Raw genomic sequence first — 20,686 nt, 5'->3', positions numbered from 1 at the left:
CCGTGCTTGGTCTGGTCCCTCCCCTAGACACCTGTTTGCCATGGGTGACCCTACCAGGGGCATAAAGCCCCCGACAACATAGCTGCTAGGATCTTTGGGACGCACAAACCCCTCCACCACGATAAGGTGACGGCTCAGGGAGGGGAGTTAACTGAGGCCTCATCAGAAATATTGTCAATGGAAGGGTGGCTGCTAAAAATATCTTCTTATGGAAGTAAAATGGGGAGAAATGGCAGGGTTTTGCCAAAATGACATAAGAGCTGGAAAGAAAATCAGTGGCAACAAGTCTTATTTTATGGAGTGATGAATTCTCCCCAGAGCTCGGACCTCAAACATTGTTGAAGTAGAGTGGGATCATCTTAATAGAGAGTGCAACAAAATACAGCCCAAGTAAGAGGTTTTCAAATGTTTTTCAAGACTATGTCAACAAATGTCTGTATGCATTATTCTCTTCAGGAAATTCCTACATAAATTATACTATATTATTCTAACCTGCTAAGTGTTCAGTTACAGAGAGTCTACAGAAGTTTTATGTTAACTGTTAGATTTTTTTTTCTCTTTTTTTAAGCATCTATTGATTTTATTTGTTTAGTTATTTGAGTCAGTTTGTGTCCTGTCCTCTGCGACCTGCTGCATCTTATCTTGCCTTTAGAGGGCAGCATTGCAACCTACGATGCAAACCCTCTCAGAAATGTGGTAGAAGAAGAAAACCCGGATGTTTTGGAAAGCGATAGATGTAAACTTAGTTTACCAGTCTAAAAACGATATATTTATACATATTAGTCTTACTTTATTCAGCTTGAATAATTAAATTAGATTTGTTCAAACTGTGATAGCACAGTTAGTCAATACGACTTACGTTCTGCCTCTTGATTTAATAACCTAGCTTAAACTAAGCTAACCGCAACATTTAACTGTTTTTTCGCGTATTCTGTAGTAAATAAGTCTGAAGAACAATTTCTGAGTGTCACCATGAACCACAAAATATAAATTTCGAAGTATACTTTAAATATAGTTGCGATTGTGCCACGACAGTCCAGATAGGCTTAAATAATCTGTGGTTTAAAAGAGATAATCTGATTTGCTATTTACAGTTCACAGTTAGCAGCCACCCATAGAGCTGTTGTTTAAGTCGTTTGCGTTGCGTGAAATGACGTTGATTTTAATGTTTAGAAACAGTCTAGATACTTGTGTAAGCAGTTTACATGTTCACTAAGGGCAGTGTCTACTCTTAAAAAAAAAAATTGAAGAAAATGTCTAAACACTCAAAAAAGAGAAAGCACAAGAGGTCGCCTTCATCTTCACGTGAAAAGGATGAGAAGGTGAGGAGAAAGCTGTCACTTTAAGCTGTCCCATTGTGACACGGTACTGATGAGTTTACATGGTGGATGTAAAATCAGCTAAGACTGTGTATGTGGAGAAATTAGGAGTAAAATGGCCATGTTAGGTTGGTCCAGCAAGTAAAAAAACAACCAAGGAAATCAACTAATTTTTTATGCATTAAATGTAACAGTGTGATGTTGTTTTAACTCAAGCTTGAAAAGATGCCGATTAAGGATAAAACATCATTTTAGGTGTCCAGAAGACGAGATGACACCCATCACCGCAAAAGTGTCAAACAGAAAGACAGTGTTAGGAGTCGGGAGAGGTATGACAGAATTATATATAAAGACTGTTGAAGAAAAAAAAACATTTTTGAATTGTTATTTTAATAATCTGTTTCTGTGGTCTTTCTTTTGTTTTCCGACATATAGCTCTAGAAAGGAACCTCGGAAATCTGAAAAAGATGATTCCCGGTCCTCCCGCCATATCAAAAAGCCCATTTACAAACTTTCCAAAACAGAAGCAGCAGAGAAGAAAACCACACATAAAGAAGAACGATGTACGGAAACCAGAAGTGCTTCTGCATCTGTCCACGTGGATCGCATCTCCAGTAAAGCAAAAAAACAAAACTATGGGAAAGTTAAAACTACCAGTGGTAGTGAACGCACAGAAAGGAGACCCTCAAAACGTTTGACCACCAGAACTGTGGTTTCAGTCCCTCAAAAAGAAAAAATATCAAAGGATGGGTCAGATAAAAAGTCCTCTCAGGGAAGCCAATCTAAATTAAAAAAGCAGCAAATGAGTCCAAATTTAGGGGTCATAAAGCAAGAAAGCTTGAGACAGGTTGCACAGAAGAAGAGGAGGTTACCTGAGGAAGTGCAGAAGGATGGAAATGACAGCAGCAATATAAAAACTTGGAAAACTGTGTCTTCTTCATCCAAGGAGTCTCCACAGCAGAAGAGTCAGGAACCGGCCAAAAATATTTCCATTAGCTCTCCAGAAACTGAACCAAAAGCCAAAAAGAGCTTGTACGCAGGTGCAAAAAACGATTCTGCTTCTGTAACAGAGAAATATTCCACTTCAACCAAACCTACTACCTCAGAGAATAGTTTTAAGAAGTTGAAGCATGTCGTTTCAGACAGTAAGTGTGACACACCAGTGTCGCATAAGACAGCACAGTCACCATCTGCCCTACAAATATATTCTCAAAAATTTGTGCCTTTTAAATTTAAGATACCAAAAAAAGTTCGTCCAATACCATTTAAAATCGCAGTCAAAACAAGTGAAAACCGTGATGCTGTTCCAACAAACACAAATCTTAAAAAGGAAGTTGAACCCTCACTTTCAGGGAGTTTAATCAAGAAAGATGAGCAGGAAGTCATCCAACCAGCGAGCAGCTGTTTGAGTGGGACCCCAAATGTTCAAAGTGAGCAAAAAGAGAAGGAATCCTTGTCTGATCAGCACCTGCTTGCAAGCGATGCCAACACTGAGCCACAATATGACCAGGTAATGAAAAGCTCCTCGCTTTGAGTGAAGTTGAAAATATATGTCATCATTTTCATTTTCTTTGACATTAAAATTAAGCATTGTGAAAAGTTTTACTGTTGATTTTAAATGAGTGATGTTTTTCTGTGTATTTTTTTTGGGTTGTAGACACAAGTAGTTGAACAGCTTAATCTTGCTCGCTCCGGGAAAAGGTTAGAACTCACACAAAGCTACGGTGAACTCACCTGTATGGAAATAGATTCTCCAGAAGAGGGACCAACAGACTCCTGCAGTAAGTTTTATTGTTTACCCGATGACTTTTAAGTTCTCGGAACTCATCTTGAGTCAAGTATAAACTCATATCCAGCAGAAAATCTGTGTGTTTACTAGGGCTGCAACGATATGTTTTTGTCCCGATTCGATTCAATCCCAATTTTTTTGGATGCAGGTTCGATTTAAGTTGCAATTTTCATGATTCCCCGATGTTGCTGATTTTTGTAAACTAAAAACAAAAAATAAATGTACAAAACTTTTTTTTACTTATTATTTTTCTTGATTTAAATTAGGTAGAAACAACACAGTAGCCAGATCGTCATTCTGCTGCTATAATGCCCAAGAAGACAAGTAAAAAGATCAATAAAAATAATAAAAATGACAAAAATTTTATTATGGATTAATTTTATTTATTTGAAAAAAAAAAAAATTAACAAAAAATCAATTTTAAAATTGTGAAGCAAAAGATCCTGATATTCGATTTTTCAATTTGATTTTCCCACCCCTAATGTTTACGCTGTGTGATCTTATATATTATAAATGTGGACTAAGTGTTATCTTGTCCTTACAGGCAGACTGTGTGATCAGCAGGACCTCATGCTCATTTTGGACACCAACATTCTCCTCAGTCACTTGGATTACGTGAAAAAGATCATATCTCATGGCCTCGGAGGTGTTTAATCCCTTCTGTTACTACTTAGTTTCCTTCTGACAAATGCTTTTCATCATATGTTTCTAGTCGTTCCAGTCATGAAAGAAATAACGAGATTTATTTCTGGACATGGGTAGAACTGTTGTGAGACATAAAAAAATTCATGTCGCCATTCTTTGATACTCTAAATTAATTTTCATGTAGATGGGAACATTGCACTACGATCACCATTTCTTACCGAGTTTCTTGTTTCCATTCTCTAAGCATTGGGCAATGCTGTTGTCCTGATACCCTGGGTGGTGCTTCAGGAGCTGGATTCCCTTAAAAAGGGAAGAGGCCTGTTGGGTTCTGTTGCCCACCTGGCAACGCCCGCCATTTCATTCATTTACAACGCTTTGAAGAACGGGGAACCTCGTCTGTGGGGGCAGTCTATGCAGCAGGCAGCGGAGAGCAACTGTAAGTGCTGATTCATGAAAACAAACCAAAAACATCTGAGGATGGCGTCTAAAAAATGAAGGCTGATATTGTCTAAAGAAAGTCCACATGAGACATAACAGAATTCGTTATATAAAAATGTGATTTCTGACCAAGCTTGTGAAATGGAGACTACAAATAAACATTGTAATAATAATAGTTTTCACTCCTTCTTAATGTTCTTCAGGGTGAAATCATTACAATAATATCTCCTTTACATCATGGAGCTTTTGACTATAAAGTTTCAATATGTTCCGATTAAGCCAGGAAATGCATAAGGAGCCCAATTTACTTTTTGCATTTCTGCGACAGCACCTCATTGTTCACCTGCTGCACACTAGGAGGCACTAAGACTCAGCTGTTCTAGTAGAATTCCTGCTCATTAGCAAGCAATGGGTGCAACTCAAGGGCAAGTTTCATCCATGCGTTCAGAGATTTTGATCAGAGGTTTCATTTTTTCATTTTGGTAAAACAGATATGTCATTTATATTTTGGAGATATTATGAGGCATATTAGCATTCTGTTGAAGTAGATGCTGAATTTCCATCTTGTAATTTCCGTTTTTGCATGTTGAAATGAAAATGTAGCAGATGATGTGCACCTTTTACTGCGAGTTTCAGTCTTGTCTGCATCACTCTTGTCCTCCTGTCCTTTCCTGTCCTTTTTTTTTTTTATCCCTCAGATGGTCTGAACGCTGAGAATAACGATGACAGAGTGCTGCAGTGCTGCCTGCAATACCGGAATATGCACCCAGAGTGTTCACTGATCTTATGCACGTGAGTTCCCCCTCCCCCGCCTACAGTATACTGCTGCTGCTGCAGAGTGTGTGTCCTCTTCTAATGATGCACATGCATGTGACTCTGCTAGATAGTTCCAGTTTGGATAAGCGAAAGAGAGAGTCAAACACTTTTTTGGAAATAATAGATGTGCTGAGGAAGGATTTCTGGATTTAGTTCAGAATTTTTTTAGGCCCACATTTGCAATGAGTATTTTATTTTACTTGATCCAGTGACCTACTTCTGTATATGTTATTATTTCCAAGTGACACCTGCTATTGATTTTTTTTTGCTACATTCAAGAGATATATTGATAAACGTGCTGCACACTGTCTGTGCTGAGTTGTCTTAATGTTTGTGTTAACACTGTCACCTAATTAAAGACATGCATCCAATCTTTCCCCTCTAGTAATGATAAAAATCTATGCACTAAAGCTCTCCTGAGCGGAGTGAAGGCTCTCTGCAAGAGTGATTTTGAGGCAGAGGTTGCGAGGTCCAGACATGGCCTTCACATCCTGCAAACCATTCAGCCTCCAAACCTGGCTGGTATCAGTCCCCTGGTTTCTTCACCAGTGTTGAAAAGGAGCTCCACACCAACTCAGTCACACAGTCAAGAGGGAGGTTGTTCCATAGGTGTCCTAGTGAAAGGTGAGCCAGGGTTCTTCATGCAAAACAGGATGTTTCTGGTCATGCGCCATCATCATAGCATAGTTTAACAGCACATACCATCAATGCACTCAGCATTTCCACCCACCTGCTCCTATTTTTTTCTTTTTTTCTTTTCCTTCCTTGTGACCAGTGTGTATTAAGTTGAATTTAAACAAAGTCCAGTAAAAAAGTAACAATTAAATGAAAACTAATGCAGTGCTTGAAATATTCTCCACCCACACACAGACAAACAAAGTTAGTATTACACATGATAAAAGTGCATTTCTGATGAAATGGCTTTTGTGTGAGTTGTGGTGTTCTGTGCTTGTACTGACTGATATGCTCCACATGCATCCACATATACCCCTATGCATTGCCTTTTTTTTCTATACTTACATGTACAACATGCATGCTTCTAACTCTTAACAGATGCGGAGCAGCTAAGTAAAGCGGTCGACGTGAAGGCAAAACAGAACCTCAGCATATGCCTTTCAGAGCTGGAGGAATGTCTGCGGCAGGTGCTGTCTGACGTGTTAGAAGTGGAGATGAAGGCTGCTTTTGAAGACCTCTGGTTAGAGGTAAAATTCACATGAAGTCTTTATTTTAACGACTGTCTCTTAATAAGCATCAGCTCCGTTAGATGTGTGTGTTTTTATACAATGTAATGAAAAATCCAGATGATCCAAGAGGCCAAAAATATGCATAAACAGCATGCAGACAGTACACTTACTTTCTGCTTTGTGTGATGATATACCTAAATGTTCACACCGTAGGTTAGTATGTCTGTTGATGCACAGTATATGCAGGAGGTATAAAAGTATTGATTATTTGTTTGTTTGTTTTTTGGTGTGTGTATGTGTGTGTGTTAATAGATTGTTTATATAAAACCACCCTGGACGCTTCAAGATGTCTTACAGTGTTTAAAAAAACACTGGATTGCTGTCTTTGGACATATTGCTCCGCGAAGAATGCTGGAAAGTGTTTTGAACCTAATCAACTTCTTCAGCTCAGGTATGTGGGCATTTGAGTGGAAGAAAGGAGTAACTATTATGGATTAAACAAGAATAATGCACACTCTTCCTTAAATGCAATCCCACCTAGGATCTTGTGTGTGTGTGTGTGTGTGTGTGTGTGTGTGTGTGTGTGTGTGTGTGTCTATATATCGTAGTATACACACATACAGTTAAAAGGTTTCCTGTGTTGCTTTCTCAACAAGATAACGCCAAATTCAGATTTTTAAAACAGCACTGGGAATAACTTTGTTATAACTTTTTTATAACTTTTATTATTAGTTTGTTAGAACTAATCATAAAAAATATTTGACCCAATAATAAAAAAGCTCTCAGAACCATCAGAAACTGCATAGAATGAGGACAATAAATGCTTTTTAGTGGATAATGTTCACAGCTGTGACAGTAAACTTTTCTCGATAAAATAATGCCAATTTCAGATTTTTTCGCCATTGCATTAGATTAATCAATAAACTAGTAGCAGCTTATTACGTCTTACCGGAGCAGCTAACAGTAAGACTTTTGGCTCGGCCCAATAAACACTGAGTGTTTTGATACTCAGTGTTACCATCAATCTGCGTTTACCTGGTAAAAGTAGACAAAACTCTTTAGAATATTGTAAATCAGAAGTGCTCACATCAGATCAGATTATTACAGTAATCTGATTACTCCCAGATATTTTGATGGTCAGTGTTTTATAGAAAAAAAAATCTGAGAATGTTAATATATTAATGGGTGTTTCATTAATATCTGTAAATGAATCAATATCAAATCAAATCACATTTTTATTGATAAATTGAATCTGGCTGTTGTGAATCTAATGGATTCAGGAAATGTGTGGTGACACGCAGCCCTGCTGAAAACCACAATAAACTAAACATGCTAAAAGTCCAGGCTTTGCATCCTGGCATGTTTTAAAGCACCGACTTCATATTCATCTTTAGGTCCATTTTAATGATTTTAAACTCTATAAACTGAGACTAATAAAATGGTATTAAATGATTAAACACATAACCATTCCCATAATATCCCAAATAACTCAGCAGTGCTCATTTGGAATGCATTCATTTATTGATTAATTGATCTATTTGTTGCATTTACCAGCCAAAAGGAATATTAAGGTGCTGAGTCATCCCTCAGATTAAGCCTTACTCCATGGGGGGATGACGCTGACTGCACTACAACCCCACAGAACTACATTCAGAATCAGGTCATCTGCTAAAGTGGGAGACTCAAATGTGTGTCAGAAAGATGCTGAGTAGCCCACTGCAACACTTCTGTTCCCATTCTCACCGCTAGATCCACTTATTAAATGCTTACACGGCTATGTGTGTCTTGGCCTGTCATTCAGGCTCTCTGTCCTCTAGTGTGTGTGGTGACTGCAGCACAAGTGGTGCAGCGATTTTAATCCGTCAAAAAATGTTAATATCTAAAGTTATATGGTGTTGATTTCTCTCAGCTCTTCCCTGGCTCGTATGCATGATGGGTTTTTTGTTTTTTGTTTTTTTCTTTTTTGGTACCACACAGCCTGGCTCTGTTCCAGGACTCTGAGAGTAGGGCGCGGAGGAGGAGGAGGAGGAGGAGGAGGAGGAGGAAGGAAGGAAGGAGGGATAAAATGTTCGTGAGCTGAAGAACAAATCTAGTAATGGAAAAGTACTGCAGGCTGTGAGCGAGTTTGTAGCTTCTTGTAGCTATAGTTGTGAGGACAGACTCTTCATAGTGTAGAAGTGCAGGCAATGATATAATTAACCTACAAGCAATGAATGCGAACTCTTGAAAACACGTCATTTATAAACTGACTTTCATGTGTTTATTATGAAACATGTTTAAGTGAAATATAACCAGAAATGCAACACTGAAGGCTTTCTGTCAAAAGTTTGAACACACCTATTTTTTCTAAAAAAAAAAAAAAAAAAAGTAGATGTATCCAAAGTTTTATTGTAATGCGTGTTTGCAGTGTATAGTTTTAAAAGAATTTCTTATCTCCCCATCTGGATTTGCCGTCCATCTTTATATTCACAACATCTCTTTTCACAAGGTTACACAGCAAAACATCTGCTCATGGGCATCCACTCCCCTCTGCCTCACATTCATATGTTTCCTCCCTACAGTGTGCTCTTCCACTCTCAGTTCCAGATGATCGGCAACACTTGGCGAGATTTAAATGCATCTAAATGTGTTTTAACTCCTTATCTGGTGGTTAAATGTTGATGAATTAGCTGTATGTATGTATGTATGTGTGTGTGTGTGTGTGTGTGTGTGTGTGTGTGTGTGTGTGTGTGTATGCCTTCTTTTTGGTGCAGTCTGATAACTAGCATAGCGTGCTTCTTCATCTTCTCTCAGGTAAATCAGTGGACTATCAGGCTACCTTCACAGCCATTCATGAAGCCAAAGATCTTGTGAAAGCATTTTGGAAAAATTCCAACCATGTTGCCTCTGCCATCTCTGTCATGGAAAGCATTTACAACAAGCTACAATCAGAGGTCAGCTGGAGCACATTTTGAAGTATTTCTTTTACTAGAAGGTCAAATTTCGACCTCTAATCTCTGTGAATGTCATGTATGTTGTGGAAGGAAACCACTTAAGATATATAGCAGGCCCAGTGTCCGATAAGATTTTTATTTATTCATTTGTTTCAGTTAGAATGAGACAGTGCACATTCATACTGCATGTACAAACATATTGGTGTAAACATGCCAGATTTAGCTTGATGCTAATTTTTATAGCAGTCCTAAAAGATACCATTAAACTTGCACTAAAATTATTTATTCATTTGTGTTATAGCATCACCCATCTGGGGAGCTGGAAACTTTTGCCTGTGATGTTGTCATGAATGACGAAGAGGACAGGCGGGTTGCGTCGACTCAGGTGTCGGAAACGTGGGCCCTGTTTGAGGACATCTGGTCTAATTTGTATCAAACAAGGTGAAGATTTTAGATAAACTAGCTGGATTGAAGTTGTGGTTAAACTGTGTGGACTTGTTTGGTTAATGTATATCCACTGACATTGTTTTTTTTTTTTATGAAGTATTAAAGATTAATTTATTATTAACAGTTCTGCAGAAGTTCTTATGTAAAGGGTTTAAGATACAAGTAAGGTAGTATTTACAGCGTTTAATGGTTAATTTTCTGCATAAACATCAAATTAGAGGTTAATTTGAAACCTGGTTTGTTGTTGTTTCCATTGTGTGACCCCAAAAGGTCATTTTTTTCTGTCACGTTTCAGCTTGGAAGTGTTCAAAGCACTTGGTTATGACCCTCACACCAGGCACAGTGCTCCAACAGTGGGAGCTCCTTTGCCGCCACATGACGCTCTGGCCTGTTTGCACAAACTGTCTTCTGTGGTCTCACAGCTGCTCCAAGCCTTCAGTAGGTATGTCCCCCCTTCACATAACTGCTGTCATGCATATGTTTTCTATATTTGATTATTCGGGTTAAAGTTTTAACTCAAATAATCTTCCTGCCATGTCTGTTATAGTTTTATTTACAAAAACCTCCACCCAGTCCCATCTGATTCCTTCTCTTTTAGCACATTTCTCCTTGCCTCTATCCACTTTTTACTAGTTTGTCTAGTCTTTTTCTTTACTGTCAGTCCTTTTTTCAAGCCCTTTTGAGCTGTCCTCTACCTTTTCTAAGCCAGCCAACTCCTTCCTGTGTCCTAGTTATCGCAGTGTGTGTTCTATGCTCTCATGGCTCTTGAGACCTGTTTGGCATGTAGTGTTGGTCACTCTGTAATCTCTTTGACCTTGTTACGTTGCCTCATCACCTTTTCCAGTGACGTAACGGTGACTATTGCACTTTGGCCCGGCTAATTTTTTCACTGTGCCTTTGTGAAGGAAAAAAAATGAACTGCCATCTCAGACTGTTTAGCTGTATCTACTGAGACCTTTGAGTCCACTAATCACACTGGGATAAATAGTTAAGTTGATTACATGAATAAAAAAAAAGCATAATCTCAAATAGATATGTGACTTTCAGCAGGAATATCATGTGAAAATGATTAAACTGGCCACTTAAATTTGACCAGTTAATTAGCATCCTGCTGCTGTGGATCTTAACTCCCACTTAATGTTAAGTCATGTTATGGTGGTAAAAAGCTTGTTGATTCATAGAGGGATATTTTTGCGGCTAGGTTTGTTATCTTTTAACATTTACAATAAATATAATTTTTTATTTAAAAGTATATTAAATGTTGCACAAACTTTAAACTTGATTTTTTTGCCTCCTGCAACAACTTGCAGCAACATCAAAGGTAGCATAAATGGATTTTTTCCTTAATGGATTTTCTTTGACATCTGGGTCACTTTAAGGACAAGTAGCACTGCAGTCCTGTGATTTAAAGGTCGCAGTGTCTACTGTATCCTTCTTTTTCACCCAGGTGCACTCTGACCTAAAAAAAAACTTTCAGATTTTAACATCTCTCTGAAGATAGTATATTTTTTATGTAAAAGCCAAAGAACATAAAGGAGAATTGTTTATAATACATCCACATTTCCAGTTTCCCTTTGTTGCAGTCTTTTTTTTTTTTTTTTTTTTTTAAATCATAATGCTTCTGTCAACATTTTTGTAGACTTACTGGTTTTACTTTGACTTCTTATTTGATCTGCGCTGCTTTAGACTGGAAATAGTTTTTTTTCAAGAATACCAGCAATCAAATCCAAATATTATGGCACTGATGGTTTTTTGTTTTTTGTTTTTTTTTAACACTAATAAATTATTTTCTTTGAATATACTCTGTAATAATGGAGGTCATGGCTGTGGCTTTGAGTCACTCAAAGGAAGGCACTCTGTGTGCGCTAGAGGATAGCTACATTGCTTTGCAGTAACTCATGTCATTTACATGTTTGTATGCTTTGCTGCATGGGTAAGGGAATTGACGAGTATTATGTGATGGGATGGATCATTTGATAGTAAACGTGTAGCTCCCTAAGAAGGTGTTGATCAGTGTAATAAAGACCAAAACCCACAAAACATCAGCAAGTTTGGGTTCATTATTTTGTGCTTTTAGTGTGCAGAATCTTTTTTTCTGAATTTGCTTAGTGAGTCAATCGAAATGTTAGTCTGGTGAAGTTATATCTGTCCTAAACATCCATGATAAGTTCTACTACTACTGGGTCCTTCACGCCGAGTATGTGGTGTATGTGTGTATGTTCTCATAGGAACCAAAGACCAATCCCATCGAAGCAGAACATTCATTTTTAACATCCTAGCTGGGGCTAAGAAATAAAGTGGTGTAATGTCAGGAATGAACTGCTAATAATTAAGCTTGATATGAGGATCTGGGTTAGACGTTAGACTTTACAGAGTAAATTAAAGACAATACCTAATGAGGATAGCTTCCCAAGCCGGTGTGTGTGTGTGTGTGTAACTAATGATATTAAATCCATTTTAGCCGTGTACTTTGACTGATCTGAGGAGGATAGACAACTTCTGCCTGCATGAATGCTCTTAACATGGAGTTAGTTTTTAATGTAATGTGTACTGCAAAATTAGACATATTAAGAAACTGGAGAGGTTTCATGTTCGTGCAGATAGCAGATAAGGTAAAATAAAATAAAAAAAAAGCATATTTGCTTCTTAACTAATGTCTACTTTCTTCTGACTGGCTAGCTTTGCTGTGAGATGCGCCTGGTGTTGTAGCTGTTGCAGGTGACCATAGAAAGAAATCTTGGAGAAGCTAACCTCCGATATGTACAAAAAATAGTTTTAAAAGGTTTTTCCTTTTTGAAAACATTTGCTATTAATAAATGGAACAGTATTACATAATATAAATGTAACTTTTGATCTTCATCTTTAGGAAATGCGGTTTACTTGCATATGTTTTGATGATTTCTGCTCCTCTGCATATAAATGTGTGTTGAGCTGCTTCAGTACTGTTGCCTAGGAGACAGCTCGATGCATGTTCATGTGTTGGAGCCTGTCCTTCTCTCATTTACTTGTGCAGAATCTAAATATAGATCATTTAGACTCTGCTGAAATCACCAATCTGTATTCCTCATTCTCCAGATCTTTTCTTTCATTATCACTATATATTTTTAATTCTTCTTATTTGCTCTTATTTTGTTGTATTAAACTTCAATCTTCAGGGCAACTCTCTGTAATGCAGTCATTTAATATACTAAAGGCTTCTTGCATAATGAATGTGGTGATGTCAGGAAGAATAAGTAAAAAGTTTGTGCTCATTTTGTTCAAACTTCCCCTCAAAATGAAGCCAAAGTTGTCAGTCTTAAAGACAAATGCTTATTTAGTGCAGATTTCCCCAGAAAATGTTTGAACAAATGAAGATTAAACTGGACCTCAGTTTGTTTCAAGACTAACAGAATGTTAGATCATCTCAAAGATTTATGTCTCATCATTTCTCAGTGTCTTGTCTTCGGCACCGGGTCTAAAGGAAGTCCAGGCTCTCCTCAGCATCTTGCATTCTAATGAGGTTTGTACGGCGTCACAGTTTACAAGCTTATTTTCTGCCACTTTAAATGAATTTATTCAACGATCGCCTTCACATGTTTTATGTTTTCAGATTGTTAATGAAGACTCCAGACTGACAGCCAGAGACCTGCTGGATTGTTTCTCACAACCAGACTACAGGTTGGGCAAAAGCACCAACTCAGTAATAATGATTTTAAACATAAAGTTTTGTAGCTTCTTCACCGTACAAGTAACCTTTGACTTGATGTGTGGAAAAATAGCTTCGTTCTTGATGAAAATGATAAACAAACCAGTTCCCAGAATTGGTGGAATCTTTGTTGCAACAGGCCCGGGCAAGCTTGTGTGTTTTTCCAGCACTGTAGCCGTTACTCTGACATTAAAGCCTTCCTTGTTGATATCCCCAGGAGAGCTCTCACAATGACAGTGTCCTTGCCAACATTGCCAAACAATTGTGGCATTCATTATTAACAGGTTTCTTTGAAAAGATGTGTGAGATCTTCTCGGTTGGGCATCATCAGGCTGACTCGTGCAGTAACCTGATTCTCGTTTTAATCACATGGTGTCATGTAGGACGGCAATGTATTTGTTGCTCTGTTGCTGTGACAAACTTCATGCTGATGTTGCACCTTGACAGATATGTTGGGGGTTTTTTTTCCCCAAGAGGCAGAGAACATCAGATTCATTTGTCCGAAACCTGCTGACTTCAATTAAATAATAGCATTTAAACATTTACGTTTTCTTGACTATTATCGCTGCCTTTCTGCTTAAACAGCTTTTTTTCTTTTTTTTTTTTAACCCTTTACCTATTTCTCATTATCATTATTGATCTATAAATTGTAAGCAGACAGGTTTTCTCTTCCCTTTATTTACTTTTCTAGTGCTTTACAAAAACAGCAACAGAAACCAGACTCGTGCAAGCGGCCTGGATTTGTTGTCAGCACAAAGAAATGCTCCCTAAAGGGATCCATCTAAAACCTTTGTGTTCCACTCCTCATGTAACACAGACTAGTCTACACCTCTGTTATGACACAGTTATCATCCTCATCATGCTTATTTTTCTGGTTGCCATTAAATTCAGACTAGGTACATTTTTTTGAAGCAAGATTTTTACAAATGCTTTTTATATTTATGTAGCATTAACGAGAAAAAACCTTTAATTTATATTTCCGCAGCCCTAATAAAGGAGCAAACAATTACTCTCGTACAGGGATGAATAGAATCACCTGTGTGTCCATTTTGATGTAGCTCTGAAGCTATGTTTGTGCCTGCAGGTTGAACCCAGCCGCTGCCATGGAAACAAGCCACAGGTCCATGTCTTAAACAGATTATTTGTTTCCTGGCTGCTATGTGTCCTCTGTTAATGCTGCTGTTTATCTGTTTGAATGACTATTTCATAACCCCTCCAAAGGAAATATCGGCTATTATTAGACAGCTTTCCATCTTGTAAAGTACATTATTCTCGCATATATCACATGGAACTATTTGGTTGATAATAAGCGAGTCTCGCATGAATAAAGCCAACATGAGTGCTTTACATAACTTGAAGCACCATGTCCCTGTGTTTCAAGGAGTTATCTTATTAAGCAGTAATGTGAATCCATGATGAACTCAGTGGTTATTCAGTATTAAAGACAACATCTGCTGTGTCACTTTAGAGAAAAGCTTTGCCACGCACTCATCGGTCACGTCACTCTATCTCTGCTAACACTTCACCTCTGACAGACACACTAAAGCCGACTGCGTTGTGATTATAAATGTTTTATTTGTAACATTCATTGTGAAGTGATCTGGGCTTTTACCTAGTATGTGCATTATCTGTAGAGTTAAATATTTGATCTGTGCAGCTGTGTGATGTCATGAGTTATATAAGGCTTAAGGGACGCACTTTCAAGGCACGTTTGGTCACTGACTGGCAAGTTCAAGTGGCGATCTGCTGATAAGCTGTTATCATGTCAGATTAGTAGTTGTGTTGTTGTTGCTTCTTATTCTTCGAATCAGATTTGCCTGAGCATTGACACGTAAGCATGCTTTAACATGATCATGGTGGGATCTCTTGTTTAAATAATTTATTTTGCAACGGGTCTGTCCTTGTGAATTGATTTTATTTATCTACAAGAAGGGCTGATGTGTTTAGCAGGAAGGATACTTCAACGGTAAATTGTCAGATTTTCTTCCTGGGAAAAACGTGTTTTGACATGCATGTTTACGTAAGGCCTTTTATGATACCATTCCCATTTTGTTTTCTTTAAAGCTGTGGGAGGATAAGAAGCACATTTCAGTGGCTTGTTCTTCTGATGTGTCATGTCTCAGCTGTGTTTGCCTCCTGCTAAGAAAACATCCAGGTCCGTCCAAGTAAAGTTTGAATATAACCCTCCATGTGTCCGAATGTCTTCTCTCCAGATAATTGTAGTGCTTTCACCAAGCAAATGGCTTTCTGTGTGTGTGTGTGTGTGTGCGTGTGTGTGTGTGTGTGTGTGTGTGTGTGGTTTTCCTAAGGTTGTCTGGAGATACCCATCTCTGTGATTAGGATGTTTTTGCTGCTCCTGTGATATTTTCCGATGTGCATGTGACATCAGTGTTGGTGGCTAATGGCTTTTGCTGCAGCACAATGTGGTTTGCTGGTTAATGCAGCTGGTAAGTGAGACTGGGTGACTCATTTTCCCAGCTGCATTGATCCCTTTCATGTCTGTGTGTTTTGGTGCTTGTTTCTAGTATCCATGTTTTTTGCATAATTCATCAACTCAAATGCATCTTAAACACCAGGGGCGTCACACTGAAAGAGGGTGTAGTTAGAAAATCTAAAAGCTATGTATACCAAATAATATCCACATGTATAAAAAACATGTGCATCCTTGTCTGGGCCCCTTTACTTTAGCGTGCGTTCATGATATGAACTTATGAACGCATGCTTGAGAGGATCAGTAAAAAGAAAAATAGAAATGAATGAAGAAGCACAGTGTCGTACTTACAGGTAATGCACAGCCTTGAGGAAAATAATTACATTTGATAGAAGTATTTTTGTAAAATGTGGCTGGACAGGGGAATTCAATACAATGGTAATTATTGTTACGAATTGTTAAACGGAAACTTTGGTGTCTGGTACCAGGAAACGCTGTGACGAGTTTATCAGACCAGCAGCTGGTCAGGTTCCAGGAGTCATAATTAAATTCTTAAAACATTTGCATCGAGGTGTAAAAGATTAATGTACTTGGAGATGTAAGTTGTTCAGAGATGTAAGTGATTTTTTTTTTTTTTTTTTTTAAAAAGCACACCTTTTTTTTTTTTTTTTATATGAAATCCTAACAATGCTGAATAGCTGCAGCATCTGTAAGGGAGTCATGCTCTATGGAGAGAAGGATCTATGCACCTCATCTCCTGTGAACTCCCTGACATAATATGTGAAGTCATATGGACAAAGTTCTCTGGTTTACTTCAGATCAGGATGGTGGTATAATGGGAAGGCGGGCCAGTTAGACGGGTTTTAACGAGGCCCCAGTCTCCATATGCAATATTTATTTGGCTCATATTTAGTGGCTAAACCTTTTGGCTTCATTGGAAGTTACGAGTTTTTATATTACTTACATTTCTATGCAGTATATTTAAGCCCCGTGCTGTAGAGGAAGTGTTTAATGCAACAAACAGTTTTCCATCTGCTATTTCTCACAATGTAAGTCTTAGGTGGTGACATCAAAACCTTGTCACAAACGAGAACTTTGCTTTATTATTATTACTAGAGTATAATACAATACATTTATTGATAAATGCAATAAGAATCCATAAATTGCTTTTTCATATCTGTGCACATGTCAGGGAGCTGGAAACTCAATGCCACCTTTTATTATTAACTTTTTTTTTTTTTTTTTAAAGCCTGTCCATGTCTCTGAGTCATACTCTTAAAGGTCAGCGTTTTCTGTCTTTGACTTTTCTTTAAATGGAAAAAAAACCAAACAAAAACCTGTTTTAAAGTCAGGAATATTATCGTATGCTCTACTTGCAGGAGCATGAGGAGACATTCAAAATCAGTGGATCTATGAATCTATGAGTAAAGATACAACTTTTGTTCTCCAGTAAATGCTGTTTTGGCTACAAGATAATTTACCTTAAATACAGCTTTGTTTCCTTTCATTTTAACAGCATTGTAGAGCAAAAAAGAAGCAAGCTGGAAAATATTCCAGTGAGGGCAAGACATGATTGACTGGTTTCAAACACTAGTTGGTTATGACATCATTAAGTTCAGTGTGAGTCAATAATGTCTACTGGGTATATTCGTTAATTACCTGTCAAACATGTATAGGCTGCTGTTGAACACACAGAAGCCCTCCTTTGTGTATACTTCCTATATTTGGCTCAGTGTCTGCACTGTTCAAGTGCCACACGGATTTTGCTTTACTTGCACGTGACAGATGGATCATAATTGTTAGAGTGAAGTTGTTGATGTGAACGCATTGATAGAAAGCCTTTCACACACTCCCTCTGTCCATGGTGAGTGTCGGATTGCAAAACTGGCTCAGTTGCGACAGACGAACACATCCTGCGAGTTGCTTAACAGTGTGTAACACAACCTGACATTTGCATGGATTTAAAAAGAAAAAACACAGATGCATGCCTGTGTGAAGAGAGAGAGAGAGAGAGGGCGGGGGGGTGTGTTTAGAGGGACGGAGGGTGAAAACAAGGAGGGCCAACAGCCAGCAGATTCCTCTCCCTCCATCATATCTGCAGTTACGCAACATTTCAGCAGAAACAAAGCAGAGGCGGACACAAACAAGCAACAAGCTCCCTCAGTGTCGACGCTGCTAAGCAGCCGTTGCCAGAACTGTAACAGTGCGTTCTTCTTTAGCAGCCAGGATGCATGAGGCGGTTGCAGCCAGAACCTTGTCGTTCAGCTGGGGATAAATGTGAATAAATAGTTGCCGTTTAGATTCAGGGCTTCTGGAAGCTGCAGCATGCACAGTAGCGCGTTTGTCTGCCATGAGCATTTTGTGCCGAGAAAAGTCTGATTCATCCAGATGGCACGATGATAAATTCAATGTTTAGACTATAAAATACTGCTGCCGTACTTTTAGAAGATACTGAGAAGGAAGAGGAACAAACCAGTTGGCTCTGCATTGCAATAAAAACACTAAATGTGTCATCAAGCCAATTTAAAAAAAAAAAAAAAAAAAAAGGTACAGTGTGTGTGGAGCTGTTACCCAAATAATAAACAAAATTGGGGCCTTATTTTCTAACCTGATAGGTAATTATAAAAATGTGAAATGAATTATTTACAATGTGAAAAGTTTTATTATCAGTACTGCATGCAGATGTTGTTTTGACCTAGAAATTTGCAAGTTGCATTTAATGGAGATTATTCTCATCATGATGAAACATTCTAGCGTTTTGTCAATAGTTACTTCTTCTACTCTGATTTATTGTTTTATACAGAGAATGTGGGACAGTTATGAGCAACATAATACATCACGTGCAGCGAGATGGTGTGTGCATGTGTCTGGCTGTGTGTGTTGCTTTTTGTTAGCATGTACCAGTGCATGTACCAGCTGTATGCACTGCTGGAAGATTTAAGTTGCTGTCATGAAGACGTACAACATCAGCAGTGTCACAGTGTCTTTCAAGCTTCACCATTTTTCAGTCTTTGTGTCTCAGAAGTCCAACTTAATCCCATTTGGTAAATTAGATATATTTATCTGATCAACTTCATCCACGGCTTCCTCATTTAAAGAAGAGCACGGTTCATATTCCATGTTTTCACCACAAAATGTTTTTACAATGAAACTTATCACATAACGTCCCATTTTTTTATGTTTGCATACCGATTCGCCACTTCTGTAATGATGTGACTGGTATCTCTAATGTTTGTACTGCATTCCTCTGGTCAAGTTGCACCCAGCTGTCAAGCTTAGCTAACCTCACACATTTTATACAAGGATATGGACTAAAACCTCTAGCTAAATAAGTTTTGTGTTTTTTTAGTTGTTTACATGTTTACCAAAACATATTTGAATTACAGTCATGGAATGAAAATGGGCTGAAAATATGCAGGGTCACCTTTAATATGGTGGTATTCACATCCAAGTTGGATCATGCAGAAGGACCAAAAGTAGCTAGACATGTGTCTGAGAAGTTGTTTTGATGGGTTGCTTGTTCATTATTTCCCCTGTCTGGTAAGCATGCTCATTGTGCACATGTTCCCAGACCCGACTGTAAATCACATTTTTCATTTACTAGTAGTCACCTTGTGTTCAGTAATCACAACCATGCAGACTGGTAACTAAATAACTTCAGTTATTATGCTGTCTCTACAAATCGGAGTCTTGTCCATCCTCCGTCTTCATGCCTTCATCTGTCCACTCCAGTCTTCATGTCTATTTTTTTTTTTTAAAGATTTCTATAAACTAGATGTCTTTTCCTCCTCTTCCAGGGAGAAGCTCAGAGTTGGAGGGAGCCAGTTGATGGAGTTAAAGGAAGCCTTGGATTGCTGTGTTCGGGCCACAGACCAACACCTAAACCAGTTGTCACACCATCAAAACCAATCCTTGAAATAAGGCTTAATCTACTAACAAGCTGCTTGTCATAAATAAATACTGTTTTCAGAACTTTCTGCTTTCTGAAGATTTGTTCACATTTTCTTTTCTTTTTCTCAGTAACAGTTATCATTTATATCAATAAATTTATAAGTGACACTAACCCGTATTGCTAATAATTAGTTTTTTCCAACTAAAGGGCTGCTCACATTTCAAATGAAACTTAAAACACAAATATTTATGCTCTATTTTGCAATAAATTATTTGATCTATTTTTGCTGTTTGATGCTATATTTATATTTTAAATACAGAATTTTTGTTATTTTGTGGTATTTCTGGACCGAATGAATGTGTGACAGTCAAACAATGTCTGCGGGAAATTTTATGATATTCCTTGAATGTCTTTCTTTTTTTTTTAAGTTTTTGTGGTGGTTTTTGTTTTGTTTGTGATTTTAGAAAAGCAGAATTTTCAGATCTTAGAGTTTGGGTGGGGGTCATATGTGGACCTTTTGCTCTGATTAGGTGTTTCCAGTGGCCTGAGCAGACACACCCAATGTGCTGACCGTACAATAAATATTTGAGGCAATAAGTTCAACAAAACATTTGATGTAAAGCTAAAAGGATTAATTTCCAACAAGAAATGAAAAAACTCAGATGTTTTTGGCACCAGTTGCCCAAAAAATGGACATATTGGACAATGGACAATACAGGGCGAGGGGTGTTTATGTTCTTATTGTAATTTGAGCTGTATTTTATGGTCATTACTGACAAACTTGAAATGCGCAGCTCCAAATCCTTGAAGAAGCTGGGGTTTTTTTTGTTTTTTTTAACTGGGATTTAGATTGTGCCTTGCTCAGTGATATTTAAAAGCTCTAAACAGTGTATTTAACATTTGCTATTGCACTTTTGGTTCACAAAAAATTAAATACATTTTGTACATTTTTATAGTAATAAAATACACCTTTGTTGCAAAATGTTTTGTTTGTGGCTGCATCATTCACTTTTTTCTTTGTGATTTCGACATCAGTGCAGTTGAATAATTTTTAATCCTTGAATTTCTCTAAAGTTTAAGGGGGAATTAATCTGTATGTAAGCTTAG

General features: G+C 37.8%; 1 protein-coding gene across 1 annotated transcript; it reads left to right on the top strand.

The window, feature by feature from the left end:
• Positions 1 to 1,161: 1,161 nt before the first annotated feature.
• swt1 (SWT1 RNA endoribonuclease homolog) lies at positions 1,162 to 19,608 on the top strand (the record flags this gene model as incomplete). The annotated part of the gene is made up of 16 exons (XM_079245582.1): positions 1,162 to 1,322; positions 1,575 to 1,648; positions 1,755 to 2,829; positions 2,977 to 3,100; positions 3,653 to 3,754; positions 3,998 to 4,189; positions 4,890 to 4,983; positions 5,393 to 5,631; positions 6,061 to 6,209; positions 6,504 to 6,642; positions 8,985 to 9,124; positions 9,426 to 9,565; positions 9,867 to 10,013; positions 13,004 to 13,070; positions 13,161 to 13,228; positions 19,485 to 19,608. The coding sequence occupies exons 1-16, from the start codon at positions 1,254 to 1,256 to the stop codon at positions 19,606 to 19,608; spliced, it is 2,943 nt and encodes a 980-aa protein (XP_079101708.1). The 5' UTR covers positions 1,162 to 1,253.
• Positions 19,609 to 20,686: the final 1,078 nt, after the last annotated feature.

Source organism: Telmatherina bonti, assembly GCF_933228915.1.
Source record: "Telmatherina bonti genome assembly, chromosome: 8".
NCBI lineage: Eukaryota > Metazoa > Chordata > Actinopteri > Atheriniformes > Telmatherinidae > Telmatherina > Telmatherina bonti.
Note: the sequence above shows the minus strand (reverse complement) of the source record. Positions and strands in the feature narration are given on the sequence as shown.